General features: G+C 48.6%; 1 protein-coding gene across 1 annotated transcript; it reads right to left on the bottom strand.

Annotated features, from left to right (window-relative positions):
* Positions 1-1,571: 1,571 nt before the first annotated feature.
* Positions 1,572-17,277, bottom strand: SLC11A2 (solute carrier family 11 member 2; the record flags this gene model as incomplete). Its single annotated transcript, XM_080939459.1, has 15 exons — positions 17,241-17,277; positions 15,594-15,665; positions 13,587-13,735; positions 12,983-13,108; positions 11,497-11,616; positions 9,608-9,714; positions 9,006-9,076; positions 8,826-8,893; positions 7,379-7,534; positions 6,759-6,917; positions 5,399-5,485; positions 4,796-4,915; positions 4,513-4,662; positions 2,607-2,738; positions 1,572-1,601 (listed from the first exon to the last, which is right to left on the bottom strand). The coding sequence occupies exons 1-15, from the start codon at positions 17,269-17,271 to the stop codon at positions 1,572-1,574; spliced, it is 1,578 nt and encodes a 525-aa protein (XP_080795585.1). The 5' UTR covers positions 17,272-17,277.
* Between the last annotated feature and the right edge of the window lie 634 nt (positions 17,278-17,911).

The raw sequence follows: 17,911 nt of genomic DNA, 5'->3' as shown, positions 1-17,911 counted from the left end.
CTGAAGGACAGTGAGTCCCACCTGGACACCATAGGTGCCCCTGCTCCCTTCACATTGGACTTACCAAGTAGAACACAAAGCTCAAATAAGCCACGCTAACCACTGCAGCCACCACATACAGTGCCACATGCCCTAGCTCCTGGACATAAACCACTACAAAGTACATGTTGATGGAGCAGACGATAAGGACCAGGATGCCGCCTGCGACCCTCCAGCCTCTGCAAAACAAAGAGCACAGTAAGTGTCCAGCAGTCCACATGAACAGCAGACCATGTCCCAGGTCGAGGGTACGAGGAGAGGCCAGAATTAGGTATGAAGCAGAGGGGAGGGGTCAGAGTAAAGAGACTTTTAGTCTTTAACACTCAATGTGTGCACATGGGAGGGCACACGTCTGCCACTGCACATGTGTGGAGGTCTGAAGACACTTCTGTGTGGTCAGTTCTCTCCTCCCTCCCTTATCTGAGTTCCAGGGATTGAGCTCAGGCTCCCAGGCTTGTGCTGCAAGCATGTTTATTTGCTGAGTCGTGTCTGTGGCCCGAAAATCTAGCATTTAAGAGCCTAGAAATCAGCAGGTCCTAGGAATGCACCAAGCCATTTCATTATACACTGGAACAGGTCGGGGAATGGAGTCATGTGAGGAGAGTCTGAGGAAAGAGTCTTGTGATCTGGTCTTTAAATCACAGGACGGCTCTTCTGAACACCAGCCATGGTTCTGTGCTCCTCCCTGGGGTAGTGGGCAGGAGTGAGTTTCCTTCAGATCGCTCACTACTGCCTGCTGTTGTTCACTCAATGTTTAAACTTAAATGTTAAATTTTCCTTTATGCTCCTCAGCAAAGCATACATCTGTCACCTGCCTGTCACCTGTGCTGGTCCTTGTAATCATGTACAGCTTGAACCCGGAGAGAACTCAACTCTGAAATTCTCTTAACCCTCAGAGTCTAAAGTGTCTGAGGCTCTGGAGACTTCATTACCAAGCCCCTCTCTGCAGGTTCTAGCCTCCTCCAAAGTGGTGACAATTACAGACCCCTACAACCTGGCAGGTCACATGAACATCTGTACTGATTAATACAGATTTTAACTGCTTGCCTGTCACAGCCAAGAACCACTTGGGACTACCAGGCTGGCTTGTGGCACATCTGTAGTAACTGATGTGGGAACAATCAGCTGCTCTGAGAGGCTCACTGCCTAGCCAGTGCGTTCTCAACATGACAACATAGAGCAAGCTAGCTCAGAGCAAACACGGGCATGTTCAGTCCCTTTGCTTGTGACAGTGTCACGTGACTAGCTGTCTGCATCTGCTCTGGCTTTTCCCAGAGTAACTGGCAATAGTTGTTTGGAAATGCAAACCAAGCTACCTTCCCTGTGCGGCTTACGGCAGTGTCTGTCCAGCAGCAGATGTGAAATCAGAAATTTCAGATTGCCCTTTCCTGTCCTGAATTTGTCTTCAGGCTTCAGCTCCTTTAGTTCTACTGTCCCGATGAAACCCAGAAGTGAACTGCCACCAGAGTCTTTGTGGCCTGAGGGTGCTGTTTGGACTGTGTGTGGTTGTGAATATAGAACCCAAAAGTATGTCAGGCTTCGACCGCCTCAGGCATCTGAAACTGGAAGTGAAATCCAAAGAGCGAGAGGGCAGTCCAAGTGTGAATAGCTTTGCACACATGTGCAGGAGCTGAGAAGGAATCTGGAATGGCTTCTTCTCACCCACAGTTAGCTGCAGCTAAGCTAGCTTGTCGGTTTACAAATCAGTTTCAGCAACTGTATTCAAGTTCAAACAGTGACCAAACTTTCTGCAGTTTATTTGTGTACAAGAGGACCTAAGGACTCTGGAGGGACAGGAAATGTCTCCATCTCCTGTTTTAAGTTTCTGTGCCTTTCTACGTTTTTGTTTTGCTAATTCAGGTTCACTGAATATAACTAACTGTCAATCACCAAAATAGAAAGGAAGGAAGGAGGAAGGAAGGAAGGAAGAAGGAAGGAAGGGAAGGAAGAAAGGAAGGAAGGAAGGAACGAAGGAAAGAGGAAGGAAGGAAGGAAGGAGGGAAGGAGGGAAGGAAGGAAGGAGGAAGGAGGGAAGGAAGGAAGGAAGGAAGGAGGAAGGAAGGAAGGAAGGAGGGAAGGAGGGAAGAGGAAGGAAGGAAGGAAGGAAGGAAGGAAGGGGAGGAAGGAGGGAAGGAGGAAGGAGGGAAGGAGGGAAGGAGGGAAGGAAGGAAGGAAGGAAGGAAGGAAGGAAGGAAGGAAGGAAGGAGGGAAGGAAGGAAGGAAGGAAGGAAGGAAGGAGGGAAGGAAGGAAGGAAGGGAAGGAGGGAAGGAGGGAAGGAAGGAAGGAAGGAAGGAAGGGAAGAAACACAGCCTGTAGCTGTTTAGGTTACAAACACTGGTGACTCTACAGGAGCCACAGATCCCTTCAAGGTGCCACACGGTCACCAGCCGTGTCTCTCTTGGATAATTTAACAGAGTTCAAAACTTCAGCAGGCACAGCTGGAGCACTGAGGTCTGAAGGAGGATTATTCTCCTTTTCTGTCACCCACACTCCCCATTTCCTTTCTAAGTCAAAGAGGGAGCAGTGAGCAATTGTTCCTGGAAGCACATAGCTATTTAGGACATACTCCCACTGCCTGCTGGGTAAAATCCCGCCCATGTCCTTCTGAGCCAAGTGTACTCACATTCCATTGGGAAAACTCACTCATCACTGGCCGCAGGCTGGTGAAGGTGAGGATGGGGATGAGGGCAAAGGGGAGCTGGAAAACAGAAGAAATGATGGAGTCACATGGGTGTGTCAGTTTATCTCTGAGGCTAAGCTAAGATGAAGTGTTGGGGGAGGGGTCATCTGACCTACACTTCAGGTCACAGGATACTGAGAAGTTGAGGCAGGGCCTGAGCAGAGACTTTGGAGAAATACTGCTTATTGCACTGGCCTCAATCTGGCTCATGTTCTCCCCTCCATATCTATTACGGAAGGTTCTTCACTTGACACTCGGGCTTCCCAGAGTGTGTGGCTACTGTACCACCACAGACACATGGCTCGCCGCATGGGTCACACAAACCCTATCTTACCTATGCCACGGTAACAGTTATTCTGTCTCCTTGCCTTGGCCAAACCCAGCACAAATCATGATCTTAAGTGTCTTTGTTTAAACAAAAAACAACACCACAATGGGGTAGAGATGGCTCAGTGCTTAAGAATGCTTGCTTGGCTGTCCTTGCAGAGGGCCCAGGTTTCAGTTCCCGGCACCCACACGGCAGCTCACAACTGTCTGTAACTCCAGTTCCAGGGATCTGGTGACTTCTTCTGAGAACACTGATATACACATAGGGGTGGTCCTGTTCCCTATTTGGTTCTTGCTCTATCAGTAAAGGAGCCCATGGGACAATTGTTGGGCCGATGAGTAGGCGGGACTTCTGGGTCTCCAAAGAAAGAGAGAGATCTCGTCATTTTTGGAGAAAAGTCAAGAAGCCATGTGAGACCTCAGGCGGAGTAGCCACAAGCTGCTTCTCCAGGCGGGAGGTTGGGGATGCTGAGCTTGGACTAAGAGTAATCAAGCTGAAGTAGAGGGCAGGTGGAGAGGCTCGGAGCTCAGAGGACTGAGAAGGGCAGGCTTCTCCAGGCGGGAGAGAAGTAATGTCCACAATTTTGCCAAAAAGGCGTTGAAATTGAGCTATGTGTGTTCATCATTTGAGGATCCGATATTCTCTGGGTGGGGGCTGGTAGTGTGGTCTGTTCCCAGAGCTTAGGCGGGGCCGCAAGAGCTACACACAACAGACATAAATAAGAATAAACAACATACCGAGTGTGACTTGTCTCGTAAGCTCCACAGGTATTAGCAGTGTTCTCAGAACTCAATGAGCTACAGTGCTCATTAATTAGTGAACTTTTAAGTATCACTAATTTACTTATTTGTGTGTGTGAAAGGACAGAGACTAAGTAACAGACAGACAGACATGGATGGATGGACTGATGGATGGGTATGCCCATGCCATGGCTGAACTCGGGGGTCAGAGGTTAACCCGTGGAGTCAGTGTATTTCCTTCTACCACATCTTCAGGAATCACATCTAGGTCTGTAAGCTGTACAACTGTGTTCCACCCACTACACTGCACTTCACCCCTGCACTGCACTTCACCCCTGCACTGCACTTCACCCCTGCACTGCACTTCACCCCTGCACTACACTGCACTTCACCCCTGCACTACACTGCACTTCACCCCTGCACTGCACTGCACTTCACCCCTGCACTGCACCTCACCCCTGCACTTCATTCCACTTCCCCCTGCACTGCACTTCCCCCCCTGCACTGCACTTCCCCCCTGCACTGCACTTCACCCACTGAGCTATCTTGGTATTCTCAGCATGTTTTGTGTGATGAGCATAGCTCATCGTCTGCACTAAGGAATCTCCATGCCTCTCCTTCCCCTCAGTCACCCAGGTACTCAGCTTCCAGCGTGAGACTTGGCGCCCAAGAGTAGGTCAATGCTGACTAAGTGCAGCGTGAGCTTCCCCAGCTCCCTGCCCACCTGTAAGCTCTGCAGAACATTCAGGAAATCATTCATCCCTGTTAGATGCTCCACATCCTGGAAGACAGCAACAAGCAGGGTAGGGATGATGGCGATGGACCGAGTCAGGATCACTCGGGCAAATCGTGACCATTTTAGGTTCAGGAATCCCTGTGGAAAGCAAGGAAGCTGGTGAGCATGCATGATAGGAGGGAGATGCCTGGGGAAGTCAGGGACCCCTTAGAAGCACAGGGTCAGACACTCCAGGGTGTGCTAGCTCCCTCTATTGTACCCCGGCACATACCTCCATGACGAACTGGCCAGAGTAGGTTCCGGTCATGGTGGAGCTCTGTCCAGCAGCCAGGATTCCCACTGCCCAGATGTAGAGAGCTGCAGGCCCGAAGTAGCATCCAAGCACAACACCCTGGAGCAGGAAGGACAGACCGGCTGTCAGTGACCGGCTCAGATGACACACAGAGCAGAGCCCTCTGCAGCACCTCCCTCTGCGGGCCTGCGTCCCTCAGCCCGGCCCCTTCCTTTCTGTGCTCCTGAACCTTCCTCTCTAATCTCTACCTCAGGCACTCCAGAGGCAGCACCCACACTTCCCAAACATGCCCTTCGATGCAGATACTGCAGCATGCCCTGTTCCTGGGGTCCCAGCAGAGCCGGGTACCCAGTCACTAAGCTCCTCCTCTGCCGCTCCAGTCACAGCTGCAGTCCTCCTGAGTTTCGAAGTCCCGGCTGTGCAGCCAGCCTCTTAGGCCCCACAAGGCCCCAAATGTGTGCCTGGCATAGGGGCCTCAAAATAAAAGATACTGAGGAGCTATGCTCAGATCTAAACTAACTCAGGGGCCAGAGATTATGCTAACATCTCCCCCAAAGTAGAGAGGGCAAGCAGCATGCTTACCCCTTTGTAGATGTCCACAGCCAGAGTAGAGTTGTCATTAGGAAAGAGGTCAGCATGGGGGCTGCTGTTATTTCTGCAGACATCAACCTAAAACCCAAAGCAGTTTAAGAACAATTTATATTTTAGAAATAAGAACCAGATAAGGGCTCCCTTATCCGTCTCACCAAATTTCTCTGTGTGAGACAAGCTGGAGGATGTGCTCCAGGTGGGTCATGGTGCAGGCACAACCGACGCACTGATACCTGCAACCCTCCCTCCCCATCCAGGGTCAAATCCCCCCCAGCATCAAAGTGTTTGCTGAGAGTTTGCATGGCAATAAAAAAATACTGGAACATTATAAATCAAAACAGAAAGGAGGAGAGCACTCTAGGAGGGCTTCAATGGCAGCATTCAGGAGGCTGAGACTGAAGAATCCCAGAGTTGAGGCCACACTGGGCTGAATAGGGAGATCGTGTGTGTGTGTGTGTGTGTGTGTGTGTGTGTGTGTGTGTAAAACTAGAAGAAATACCTAGTATGGTGCACACACCTTTAATCCCAGTACTTGAGAGGCAGAGGCAGGTAGATTTCTGTGAATTCCAGATCAGCCTAGTCTATATACTGAGTTTCAAGTCTCCACCCTGGGCTACACAGTAAGACTGTTTTTTCAAAAACCAAAACCCAAATCAAGACAAAAGAGAGAAGACAAAGCAGAAGGCTTCAAACGTGAGAGGACATCAGGAGTCAGACACAACCAGGGGTCAAAGGTCCTATGGAATAAAGGGTAAGACTAAGTAGGAATCTGGGCCAGCAGCTGTGGTGGAATGCATCTCAGGGAAAGACCAAAGTACACAGGCAGCAGGAATTAAGAGGGCACAGAATTCAAAATGACCCGAGTCTTGTCCTGCACAGAATGTGCTTCCGTTGTGGAGGACTCCCTCTAACCTGGCCCCAGCTACCATCAGGATGAGCAGATGGGTGGGCAGAAGTTAGCACAAAAGAAAAGGAAAGGCCAAGGTGCGAGCATAAAGCAAGTGGGAGTCCAGGGCCAGACCCCACCCCACACCACAGACTGGCTGTGTAATGACTGCGTGGGGGACGCCTAGGCTTCAGACACATTTCCTTGGGTTCCAGGTCATTGCTCTTGTCTGCCCCACCCCCACATGCAGTTCACCCCGGCACTCAGCACCCAGGACCCCGGCACTCAGCACCCAGGACCCCGGCTCTCAGCACCCAGGACCCCGGCACTCAGCACCCAGGACCCCGGCACTCAGCACCCAGGACCCCGGCACTCAGCACCCAGGACCCCGGCACTCAGCACCCAGGACCCCGGCACTCAGCACCCAGGACCCCGGCACTCAGCACCCAGGACCCCGGCACTTACCACCTGCTCATTGGTTTTCTCAAAAAATGCTTCAGCAAAGACGGAGACGACAAAGACGTTGATGATGAAGGACACGAAGAGCGCAATGCAGGACTCAATGAAGAAGTACTTATTGGCCTCTCGCACTTCCTGCTTGTTGGCCCGGTTCACTTGTCTAGACTAGAGAGATAACAGCACAGTCATTTTCCACCAGGCACAGTCTCTTTGTAACAACCCTGAAATCTGCCGTCAGCTGAAAGACTGAGCACACAACTGACAAGATGAAAAAGGGGCCTCAGCTCCCTAAGCCACGGGGACTCCACGGCCTCTGACAACATTGCACAACCCCAAATGGGGCAACCAGTGACCAGGTGACTCCTGAGCTCCCAGAGACTGTGGAAGGGCCACAGACTAACCTCAGTCCTAAGGCTACTGGACTAATCAAGTCTATTTCAGCAAAGAAACGCCTGACTTGCTAGTAAAGCCTCTTTTCCTCCCAACCTCAAGACTTCGGCCTCTCCTGAAGAACACGAGCCTGGCATTTTTGAGTTCCTTTTCCTGGTCAATTTGGTGACCAGCCAGCCTTAGAAAGACTGCTCCTACAGGGCTCTAACAGTGCAATAGGGAGAGGCCCCACTCACCTTGACCAAGGCAGAATGCAGGTACATGTTGTGTGGCATGATCACCGCTCCCACGATGCCCACCGCCTGCTCCACCTGAGGGGTGCGGCAGCCTGGACAGGACGGCACGAACATGCCCCTGAGTACTTGGCTTTGGCTGGGTCTCACTGTAACATACTACACAGCAACAGCGCCCATTAGCCTTTAATGCAGCAGGAAATGGGAGAACAGCACTAGGCAAAGTCTTCGTCCTCTGCGCCCTCCCACCCTCTAACAACACACTGTGCAAGAATGTGCAGCATCCTGAGTTTGACCCCAGCATCGTCAACGAAAAGGGACAGAGGCTGAAGTAGTCCGAGTATGAACTGCCTGCCACCGCTCTCAACCAGACTCAGGCCTATCTGGTTGTACTATTTGGAGAGGTGGTGAAAGCGTGGGCAGGTGGAGCCTAGAAGTAGGTCAACAGGGGCAAGCCTGTCCTGTTTCCTGTCTGCACTGAGGTAAAGAGTCTCCCACACACATCTGCTGCCCAAGGCACTGCAGGCCAGTGCAAGCTCTCTGAGAATCTAGCCAAACAGACTTTTCCACCTCCCGTTATTTTCCTCAGTCTTTTGGTTACAGTTGTACAAGATTAACTAACACCAGGGCTTGTTGTCAGGGCTCAGAGGACTCAAGACTATCTCTGACTATCTTACATCGCACTTAAAGCACAGTGCAGACATAGGCAACTGGCGGGAGGTCTCGCTGCTGTCATCTGCATCACAGTAGCTGCTGGCACAGGCTCATCTGGAAGCCAGTTAGGCTGCCAGGTGCGGGAGTCGTCCCTTAGAACAGTGTGTGGGGAGTGGGCTGTCCCCGAGCACTTCCTCTTGGGACAACCTGGATAATCGATGTTTAAGCAGGTCTGTAAGCCAGGAAGATGATCATCACCTATAACTCATCGACAGTTTCTTGTCTTACTCTGCAGCTCTGGCTACCCTGGGCCCTCCAAGTAGTTCAAGCTGGCCTCACGCTCACAGCAACAGCCTGCCCCTATCTCCTGAGTGGCAGTAAAGGTGTCCACACCTGTCCACCTCACTATCAACTGTTTCATACAGGTGATAGGGTGTGATTGATTTCAGCCATCACAAGCACAAACAGGACGTCTGAGTTGCAATCAACAACCCACAGCCTCGTCATCATCCCACCTAAGCTTCTCTGCCTCAGGGTGGCTCATGTGGGACCAAAAGACATGGTTCTCAAAGGTCCTGTGGAGTCTAGTTATTTTTGAGCCCCCCCCCCCCATCTCTACAGGCTTCCTTCACTAGTCCTTGACATAGACTATATCTCTTGCAGAGCAGAAGTGCCTAGGTTTTTGCTGACTCAATACAATTAAACTATTCTACCATTGTTGCTTCTTATAATAAAAGATTACAACCAGGATAAAATGAAACTTTTAAACAGTTAGCCAACAGCCTGCAACACTTGCCTCATATCCAAAAGTGAGGGCCATGATAGTGATGAGAAAGCCAAAAAATGCTTCCAGCTTCCGCAAGCCTGAGGAGGAAACGCAGCAGTGAGCACTGAGGACAGATGTCCCCACAGAAGTCCCCACGGCCCTGTGCCCAAAGCTGGCAGCTGGGACTCACCCACCTGCTCCAGGCCTTACCATATTTGTCCAAAAAGAGAAATACAAAAGTATCTGCGATGGTGATGAGGACTCCACCCCACAGGGGAACCCTAGATTAGAGACAAGAATAGTGATTAAAGACCCAGTGAAGACTTCTTCACACCTTGCCCAACACTGAACACCCGGGAAAGCTAGGTCCTGTGGAGGAGTGACAGCAGCTGAGACGCAGCATCAGCTAAAGCATCCACTGAGCTCTCCTTGAGAGCTTGCTGTGTCAGACAGAAGCATGGGCTGCATGCAGAAGGGCATCACTGTGCAATGGGATAAACAGCCTTACACTAACAGCTGTGCCACCAAATGCCACACACTCCATTTAAGTAGAAGTGTATACAACCCACTGTGGGAATGGAAGATGCATGGTCTGCTAGGAGATAAGACAGATGGCTCTAGACTGGTTGAAATGAACTGGCTTTTCATTTCCACTCTGGTTCTGGAACCCAGCTTAGTACTGACAGTGTTCTAGAGGGAAGCCCCGCCCCACCTCCCTGCAGACAGATTGACAGTGTTCTGGAGGGAAGCCCCGCCCCCACCTCCCTGCAGTCAGAAGATTGACAGTGTTCTGGAGGGAAGCCCCGCCCCACCTTCCTGCAGACAGAAGATTAATGGCGATGGCTGAGCCAATGACTTCCTGCATATCAGAACCAATGATTGCCAACTCCACCATCAGCCACAGGATGATCCGTGGGACCTACAAACAAAGAGTGGTTCTGATGACTCACTTTAAGAACATCCTTCGTTCAGAACTCAGCTTTTGTCACAGACCCACAGACAGAACATAAGCCCCCGGATTGGAGAAGTACCAGAACTCAGCCCTACACTCATGCCAGAGTAGAAAAGTTCTTCCTGCGGGTGCCGACCCAGCTCCTTTGGTTCTCCTTAATTCTTTTCAGGAAAAGAATGGAATTTCTATTCATTACTTTTACTCTTACCGAAAACCAATCTGAAAAGTTACAGAGGAAATAAATACAGAAATATGCTCAAAATGGGAGTCAAGAGAGAACGAGAAACTGAAGCCTCTAACTCACCCATAACTAAAATTATAAAAAAAAAAAAAAAATGGGACAGACTTTATCATCTTGAATTTAATAATGAGTAAAAAAATATGCAAAGTATTCGAGGTTCGGGGCTTAGAAAGATGACTCAGTGGGTAAAAGCTCTGGATGAGAGATTAGATAACAGCCCTCAGCACCCAAGTCTGGCAGCTCACAGTTCCTTCAAGGCTCCACCCACCCGCCTCACCCCCAGACACCTCTGCAGACAGCCACACTCACATACACATACCCAAACACATGCATACATACAATATTTTTAAAATTTATTTATATATATGAGTACACTGTGGCTGTCTTCAGACACACCAGAAGAGGGCGTCAGATCTCATTACAGATGGTTGTGAGCCACCATGTGGTTGCTGGGAATTGAACTCAGAACCTCTGGAAGAGCAGCCAGTGTTCTTAACTGCTGAACCATCTCATCAGCCCACATACATACAATCTTAAAAAATAAAAATAAATCTATTTTAAAAGTCTTCAGAGTAAACATTCAGAATAGAGAGAAAACAGCAGAAAAGGAAACTAAATCTGGACTATCAGATGAGTAGAAAGACAGATTGAATTAATGTTGGTTTACTAGCGCTAGATAGCCTGTAGAAACTTAATGTGCAGTTTCCTCTCACAAATACCCATTAATGTGCACAAATAAAAAGAAACTAAAGGGAATTATAAAACAGCAAAATTTTCTAAAAAGGTGGTAAAAATAATTTATATTTATCACATATGGTGGTACAAGCCTATAACACCAGCACTCAGGAATTCCAGCAGGATAATCAAGAGTTCAAGAACACCCTAAGCTACAGAGAGAGTGACAGTCAGTAAGACAGACAGACACACAGACTGACTTACTGACTTGTGTCTGCAGCCCGCCCACCCCAGGGTGTCCAATAGTAATCACTCACATTTTAGGTAGTAGTAAGGCTCTCAGAGGGAAGCTATAGGAACAGAATAAATTGATAATATTCAGCAAATCCAAAGCTCCTATAACATACTTTATTAAGAGAAAACATATTTTCAAAAACAAGAGTGACTGGTGGATGCCTCTTCACGCAGATTTTACAGAGGAAACTGTGTGCGCCTGAAACGTTCCCAAGGAAACTGGTGTGTGCCTGGAACTCTCTAAGAGGCAGAAACAGAAAGGTGCTCTAGGACATCCTGGGCTAAGTACAGGGTTCAATGCCAGCCTGGTCTACATGATTCTGTCATAAAATAACAAGGAAAAACCGAGTCCCATGTTAGATTCTGAAGGAGAGACACTGGTTGCTGGCAAGACAATAGGACTCCTTCGGTACTTCCGGTCTCAGTGACACTGACCCCAAATCTTCCATAGCTCAATCCAGACTGCGGCCAGCACATGATGCCAGACACACAGACTCCTCTAAGGTAGCAGACAATCAGGACTGCATGCTGCTCCTCACCTTGGGATACTGACGGTGACATACTTCAGCAAGATGCAAACCGGTGACCACTCCAAGTCTAGCGGCAAGACGCTGGAGCAGCAGCCCCACGATGGTGGCCAATAGGAGCACCCACAGCAGCTAAGGAGAGAACAGCCAAGGCGCATTAGCAGCCCCACGGCAGCTTAGCTAAGACAGAGCCAGGTCAGAACATGGCCCCAAGTTTTGTGTCAGCTTCTACATGTAACCCACAAGGTGACTGCATCTCAGCTGCTGTCTCTCCTAAGAAAATTACGTGGATAAAACAAGAGACCACACAGCATTTTCCACACAGATGTGGCTGCCAGTGTAGACCTGTGCACTCGGGGACAGTGAGGGAATGTGCTGGCTGGACTGAGGATACCATGGGCTCACGTGTTTGAATGCAGAAAGTGTGCTCTTGTTAGGGGAGATGTGCTCAGGGGAGGGTTTGAGGGCCGTTTCCAGTGTCCTTCCTGCTTCCTGTCTGGTGATCCAGATGAGCTCTCAGCTGTTCCTGCTGCCACCAGCGTGGACTGTAGCCTCTGACACTTTAAGTCCAATTTGCTTGGTTTTGTTTTGTCTTGTTTATTAGAAGGTTGTTTTGTTTTATAAGTTGTCTTGGTCATAGCATTTTGTTATAGGATTAGAAAAGGAATAAGACAAGAGGTTGGAAACACCACGCTCCCTGCTCCATGACAACCCATGAACCACATGGATGCATCACTTCATGAGAGAACAACTGTTCATACGCACACGACCAGCTGGCGTCTGAGCTCAGTGCTCAGGTGGCAACGCACAGCACATCTGCCTTTGACGTTTACTTGTGCATTTGTACACATGGAAATGTATACATTACATTTGCCTGTTTCTCTCAATGGGAACAGCTCCACTGTGAGCTGCATGCCTTGTGGTAATCTTTGTGCACCCTTGGGCAGTAATTATGAAACAGGTTATTATCTGAGTCAGGCTTGTGCCCACCTTTTATTACAGTATTCGCAAAGCAGACGCCAGCCTGGTCTACAGAGCATGTTCCAGAGAGCTATGCAGAGACCCTGCCTCAAAAAACAAAACAAAACAAAACAAAAAAACAAAACCAAAAAACAAAAACCTAACTAACTAACTAGGATAGGACAGATTATTATCTCTCTGTACATACGTTACTCATTCATGGCGCACCTAGTTTACATTTTCAGTGTTTGAAAGCTATGCAGTTCACCGGCTGTTTCCACCAGTGCTACTAATCTACAGAGAACTTGCACATAAGTGCACATAAGTAGACATGCACAGTTCAAACCTGTGTTTTTCAAGGGGTCAACTCTCCCTGAGGCTGCTCAGTAGGAGCAAGAGAAGGGGTGTAAGAGTGTGATGAGTGCTCAGAAGGACGGGGAGAGACCCGCAAGTCCATCCCACAGCACCGCAAAGAAACGGCAGTAACAGTAACAACAATGAAAACTTGTTTTTCAGACACGTAAGAAATGGAGCTGACCTTAAATCCAGCCACTGCTCCAGACTGCAAATCAGATTCGATGTTTCCTGGATCCAGGTAGGCGATGCTCATAAGAAAGCCAGGTCCCGTGAATGCCCAGAGTTTACGGAAGCTAAAACAAGAGTACTGTGAAAGAGAGAGGAAGCGTCTGAGCATCACTCCTTCTAATGGCTCTACTATTTTATCTCAGGTCAAGAAGCAACACGGGTGAGCTGTACAGGATCAGGGTGGACATGAGCCCACGCTTCACGGCCAGCTCGTCCACCTTTTACCAATAAGATGGCCTCTTCTCTCGGTGGCAGTTCTTCCTTGACCTGCTCTCCATAACTCAAGTAACACGGCACCTGGGAGCCCACCCACTTCCCACACAGGAGCAGAACCACATTTGAAAAAGAAAAGCACAAAATTCATACTTCATAATTTTAAACAATGCTCACTAAAGCCACTCAGCCTCCGTGTCTGAAGCCTGGTTTGTTCTGATGACAACAACGTAGCTGTCAGAGACTGGATGCCAAAGCAAGACCTTCAACTGTCGATCATGAGTGGCGAGCGGAAGTTTCCCTTTCCCCAGGACACAGGGTCCCCTGCATGGACTGTCACTGACCTCCTCCTCAGGAATGGGGATTTTCTCGTCAAAGTAGGTGGTGAAGGGCTCCTCAGAATCCCCGGTGGAATGTGGCAGAGAAGAGTTGCTGTAGGCAGGGTTGATGGCGCCGAGGCTGGCAGAGTCTCCATGGTCCCCAGAAGCACCATCTGAGTCAACATAACAAACCCACTAAGGAATATTCTCAGTGATGCTGAAATCAAAGCCCTTCACTCTGATGGACAGCTAACCTGCATCTGGTCCCCGCTCCCTGTCCCTCAACAGCCTTAGACCTAAAGCTAAGTCACCTCACAGCTCGGAGCACAAAAGACCAGCTGGATGTTAGTACAGGGTGTCCTCAACAGTTTATAAAGCAACACTTTAAGTAAATGTATTATGTATATGCATACATATTTACTTAAAGAGAGGATCTAATAAGGAAAGACCAGCCTGAACAGCCATATGCCACCATATCTGGTTTTCCTTAGGACTAATGACTAAGTCCAGGGCATCATGCTTGCTAGACAAGCACTCTGTAACTAAGTTATGTCCCCAGCCTGGCAAATTAATGTTTTACAAGGTGACACTTGAACGTGGTTGAAACGGATGGACAAGCGAACTGTGGCATAGGCTTGTTATCCTGCCATACGGGCGGTAAGGAAAGAAGACTGGATTTCAGGGTCATCCTGGGCTATTTCAGGGTCAGCCTGGGCTATACCTACACCCTATCTCAAAGGAAAGAAAAAGAAGTTCAAAAGCTGCCAGGAACGCTCTCAGTCTCAGGTAGATTCACTATAGCATCTTACTAACCCTTTGAGAATTTCATACAGTGCACTGGTCACGCTCATCCCTGCACCTCCCTTTATCTCCGGTCAGATCCATGCCCAACCTCCTCCCAACTCTGTTCTCTCATCAGCTTCAATACAAACATCCCAGTACTTTTCTTATTCTACACTTCTAGGCCCACTTGGTAACTTAGAACCACTTGGCTTTTCTCTAAGCTGTCATGCTTGAGAGGCTAAATCAAGAGGATCATAAGTCTGAGGTCAGCCTGGGCTACAATTTAACAAGACTTTCACTTAAAACAAACAACTCACAGCTACAACTCACACTGACACAGGAGGCCCACTCCTCCTCCTAGAGGAGTAACCTAGAATCTAGTTTTAAGGGAAACTAAGTTATTCATCTGGGACATCCTCCATCCCATCAGTGGGTAGGACCAACTCTAAGAATCATTCTTAGATAGGACACACAACAAAAGGGAACTGGAAAACCCTGACAGAGCACAGACTCAAGCTGACACTTGCAAGCAGGAAGAACGGGAGTCCTGACTAAGGTCTACACACAGGGTTGAAAGGCTAGTGGTCACGGGTGCTGGCACCCTTGTGACAGTAGGGCTCATAGAAACCTGATAGCCGTGTTTCCCCAAGGTCTACATTTTACAGTTAATCTTAAATGCAAAGAGGGAAAGAAGGCCCAGCAGAAAAGAGCCAATCTACCAGAAGCATACAAAGTCTGCTTGGCCGAAGGCATCAGATGGCTAGGTTGAGCCACAAAACAATGCTTTCTTCTCTTTCCCATAAATCCCTGCAACCAACCAAAGAAAACAGAGCTCTGACTCTAGGAAGCTGGTCTGTCTTCACTAATCAGAAGGAAATGGATTCTAGAGGGAACTCAGACTCAGAAAGGACTCAGCACCACATGGGGAGCTTGTCCTGGGAGCTTCGGCTTCTGCCCATACTCTGAGGCACTGGCAGACAGTAAGCATGCTAGAGGTTACTGCCAAGTTTGGGAACGGCCTTGTCCTTGCATCGTTATTGCTGTAGAAACAAGTCAGCTTGTCTCCACTCAGTGGCAATTACAGTAAGTTATGAGGCAGAATTCCTGAGTATAGATTCATTTTCATTCCTACCCTGTCACAAGACCTCTGATTGGACTTCTTAGGACAGACAGCAAGAGGGACAGACAGCCTGTCACTGCCTAGAGCCCAATCTCCTATGTAGACAATGGCCCAGAGATGTAAGTTACCGTCTGGCATCTTTTCTTCAGGATCCAACACCATGGTAGATACCTGGGGGTCTGTGCTCTTAGAATAGGATTCTGTGAGAGAAAGGAGCGGGTGAAGAATTAGCGAGACGAGAACCAACACTCTGTCAAGGTATGGCTAAAAAAAAAAAAAAAAAAAAAAAAAACAATGTATGTAGGAAAGAAACAATCCCTCTACTTGGTTAGCTAACCCTGAAAATAATCACGGTTTTCAACAACAAAAAGGGAGGCCAGAAAGATGGTGAGACTGGGAGCTAGCAAGCTCCAAGCAGCCTGAGGTATGTGCACTTGCCTCAGTGCTGGGGTCTCACGAGTGCTGAGCTCCATTCCTGTGAGTCCTTTGCAAGCACGGCAGATACACCAGCGCTCCAGCCAGCCAATCTGCTTACAAGACTTTGTCTCAGTGTTACACCAAACATCTAAAACCTGAAGATTCTCCTTCATATATAACACCTGAAAGGCCTGCTGAACAGAAAGCAGCCAGGTCTGTGATAACAGAAATGGAGATGGAGGCAGGACAGGGAGATCGACATCATCCCTATGAGGCCAGTGTTACATCAGCCTGGGACACATAAGATCCTGTCTCAAAACCAAACCAAACCACAGCAGTGAATAAAAATGAAGAAGTAAGTCTAGAACTCTATGATCTACCTAACAATGGAAATGCATGGTTTGGTTTTCTGGAAGGGCATGCAGGTACCTTTGGTGGGGGGAGCACTATTCCCCAGAGAGAACCAGTTACTTCCAGTATCACCCCAACTCTCTGGGAATTGGGAGAAACCAGCCACCCACAGGCTAGCCTGCCCAAACGCCTCCAAGAATGTTGAGGCATCAGCAGGCCCCATCTATGGGATTCTCTGGGCTCTATCCATGGGAAGTGGTATTTCTCTGGGTGCCGGTGGCAGATGAAGGTGCCGTGTTCCCACCAGCCGGACTGGGGAGCATCAGGAAGCTGACACAGCTATGCAACACATCCCCATCCTGGCTTCACCAAAAAGGCTAAACTTATTTTTTTACATTTATGTATTTATCTATTTGTAGGGACAGGGGCATGGGTGCCAACTAGCTTGCCAGAGTTAGTTCTCTTCTCCTGCTATGTGGGTCCCCAGGGGGAGCTTGGTCAGGTCTCTAGGCCTCGGCACAGGTGCCTTTATCTTCTTAGAGCCGTCTCCCTGGCCCTAAAAAAACAGAACTTTTAAACTCTGGACCTTCTTATGTTTTGTTTTCTTTTTGTTTGGTTGCTTGTTTTTCAAGACAGGGTCTTCCTCCCTGGCTGTCCTGGTTCACTCGGAAGGCCAGGCTAGCCTCAAACTCAGAGCCTCCTGACTCTGGCTCACAGGTGCTGGGATTAAAGACATACACCTACACCACCACCAGCAGCTGGATATTCTTTATGAATGTTGAATCTTATTGAGGTCTGTCACCTAGATTCAAAGGGAGATCTGAGGTTTCATCTGTCTTCTGGGCTATAAAACACACCGTTACCTGTTAACTTAGGAAACACCATCTTTCCCTCAGTAGTCACCAGGGCCAAGCATTTTGCTGCAACAGACAACTGGCCTGTCAGCCAACAGATCCCTGTCCCCTTCACCAATGTAGCCTCTTCCTTCCACATAGAGCCTCACCTACCTGAGGGGCATTCACGCCTCTGACCGCTCATGTGGGTTCAGATCCCAGCACAGCGAGAGGCTGCTCTGCGGCTTTCTCTTTAAGGTTAGACACCAGTAATCCTAGCACAAGAAATTAGAAACTACAAATCAGACCAGGTCCTGAGTGTGGCTCTCACAAGACAAAGGAACCTGAGCCCGGAGGAACCAGCAAACATCAAGCAGTGCCCAGGTGAACTTTGGGTCATGTGATAGGAGTCTTTCCGTAGTCTTTGATCAATTCTGAGAACTGTCACCAAGACTGATTACATCAGATTGCTTCCAAATGAGTGCTGATATCTTGCTTAAGAATATTCAGTTTATGTAATACACTTGAAAAAGGTTTTTTTTAAAAATCCAAAACAGGTTTTAAAAAGTTATACTTATAAAGGAAAATGGACCATCAAGAGGGCTCAGTGAGCAAAGGTGCTTGCTGCCAAGCCTGATGACTCAAGTTCAATCCCAGAATCTACAATGGTCAAAGGAAAGAACCTACTCCCCACTCCTACAAATTTGTACCATCCTCTGATCTCCCCACACTCAATGTGCCAATCCCACGAACACACCCCCACTAAAAAATAAATTAAATAAAACTACCTAGAAAATTGTATATAGTTGCCCAACATAAGTATGTAGGTAATTAAATTGTAAATA

Source organism: Micromys minutus, assembly GCF_963924665.1.
Source record: "Micromys minutus genome assembly, chromosome: 27".
NCBI classification, from domain to species: domain Eukaryota; kingdom Metazoa; phylum Chordata; class Mammalia; order Rodentia; family Muridae; genus Micromys; species Micromys minutus.
Note: the sequence above shows the minus strand (reverse complement) of the source record. Positions and strands in the feature narration are given on the sequence as shown.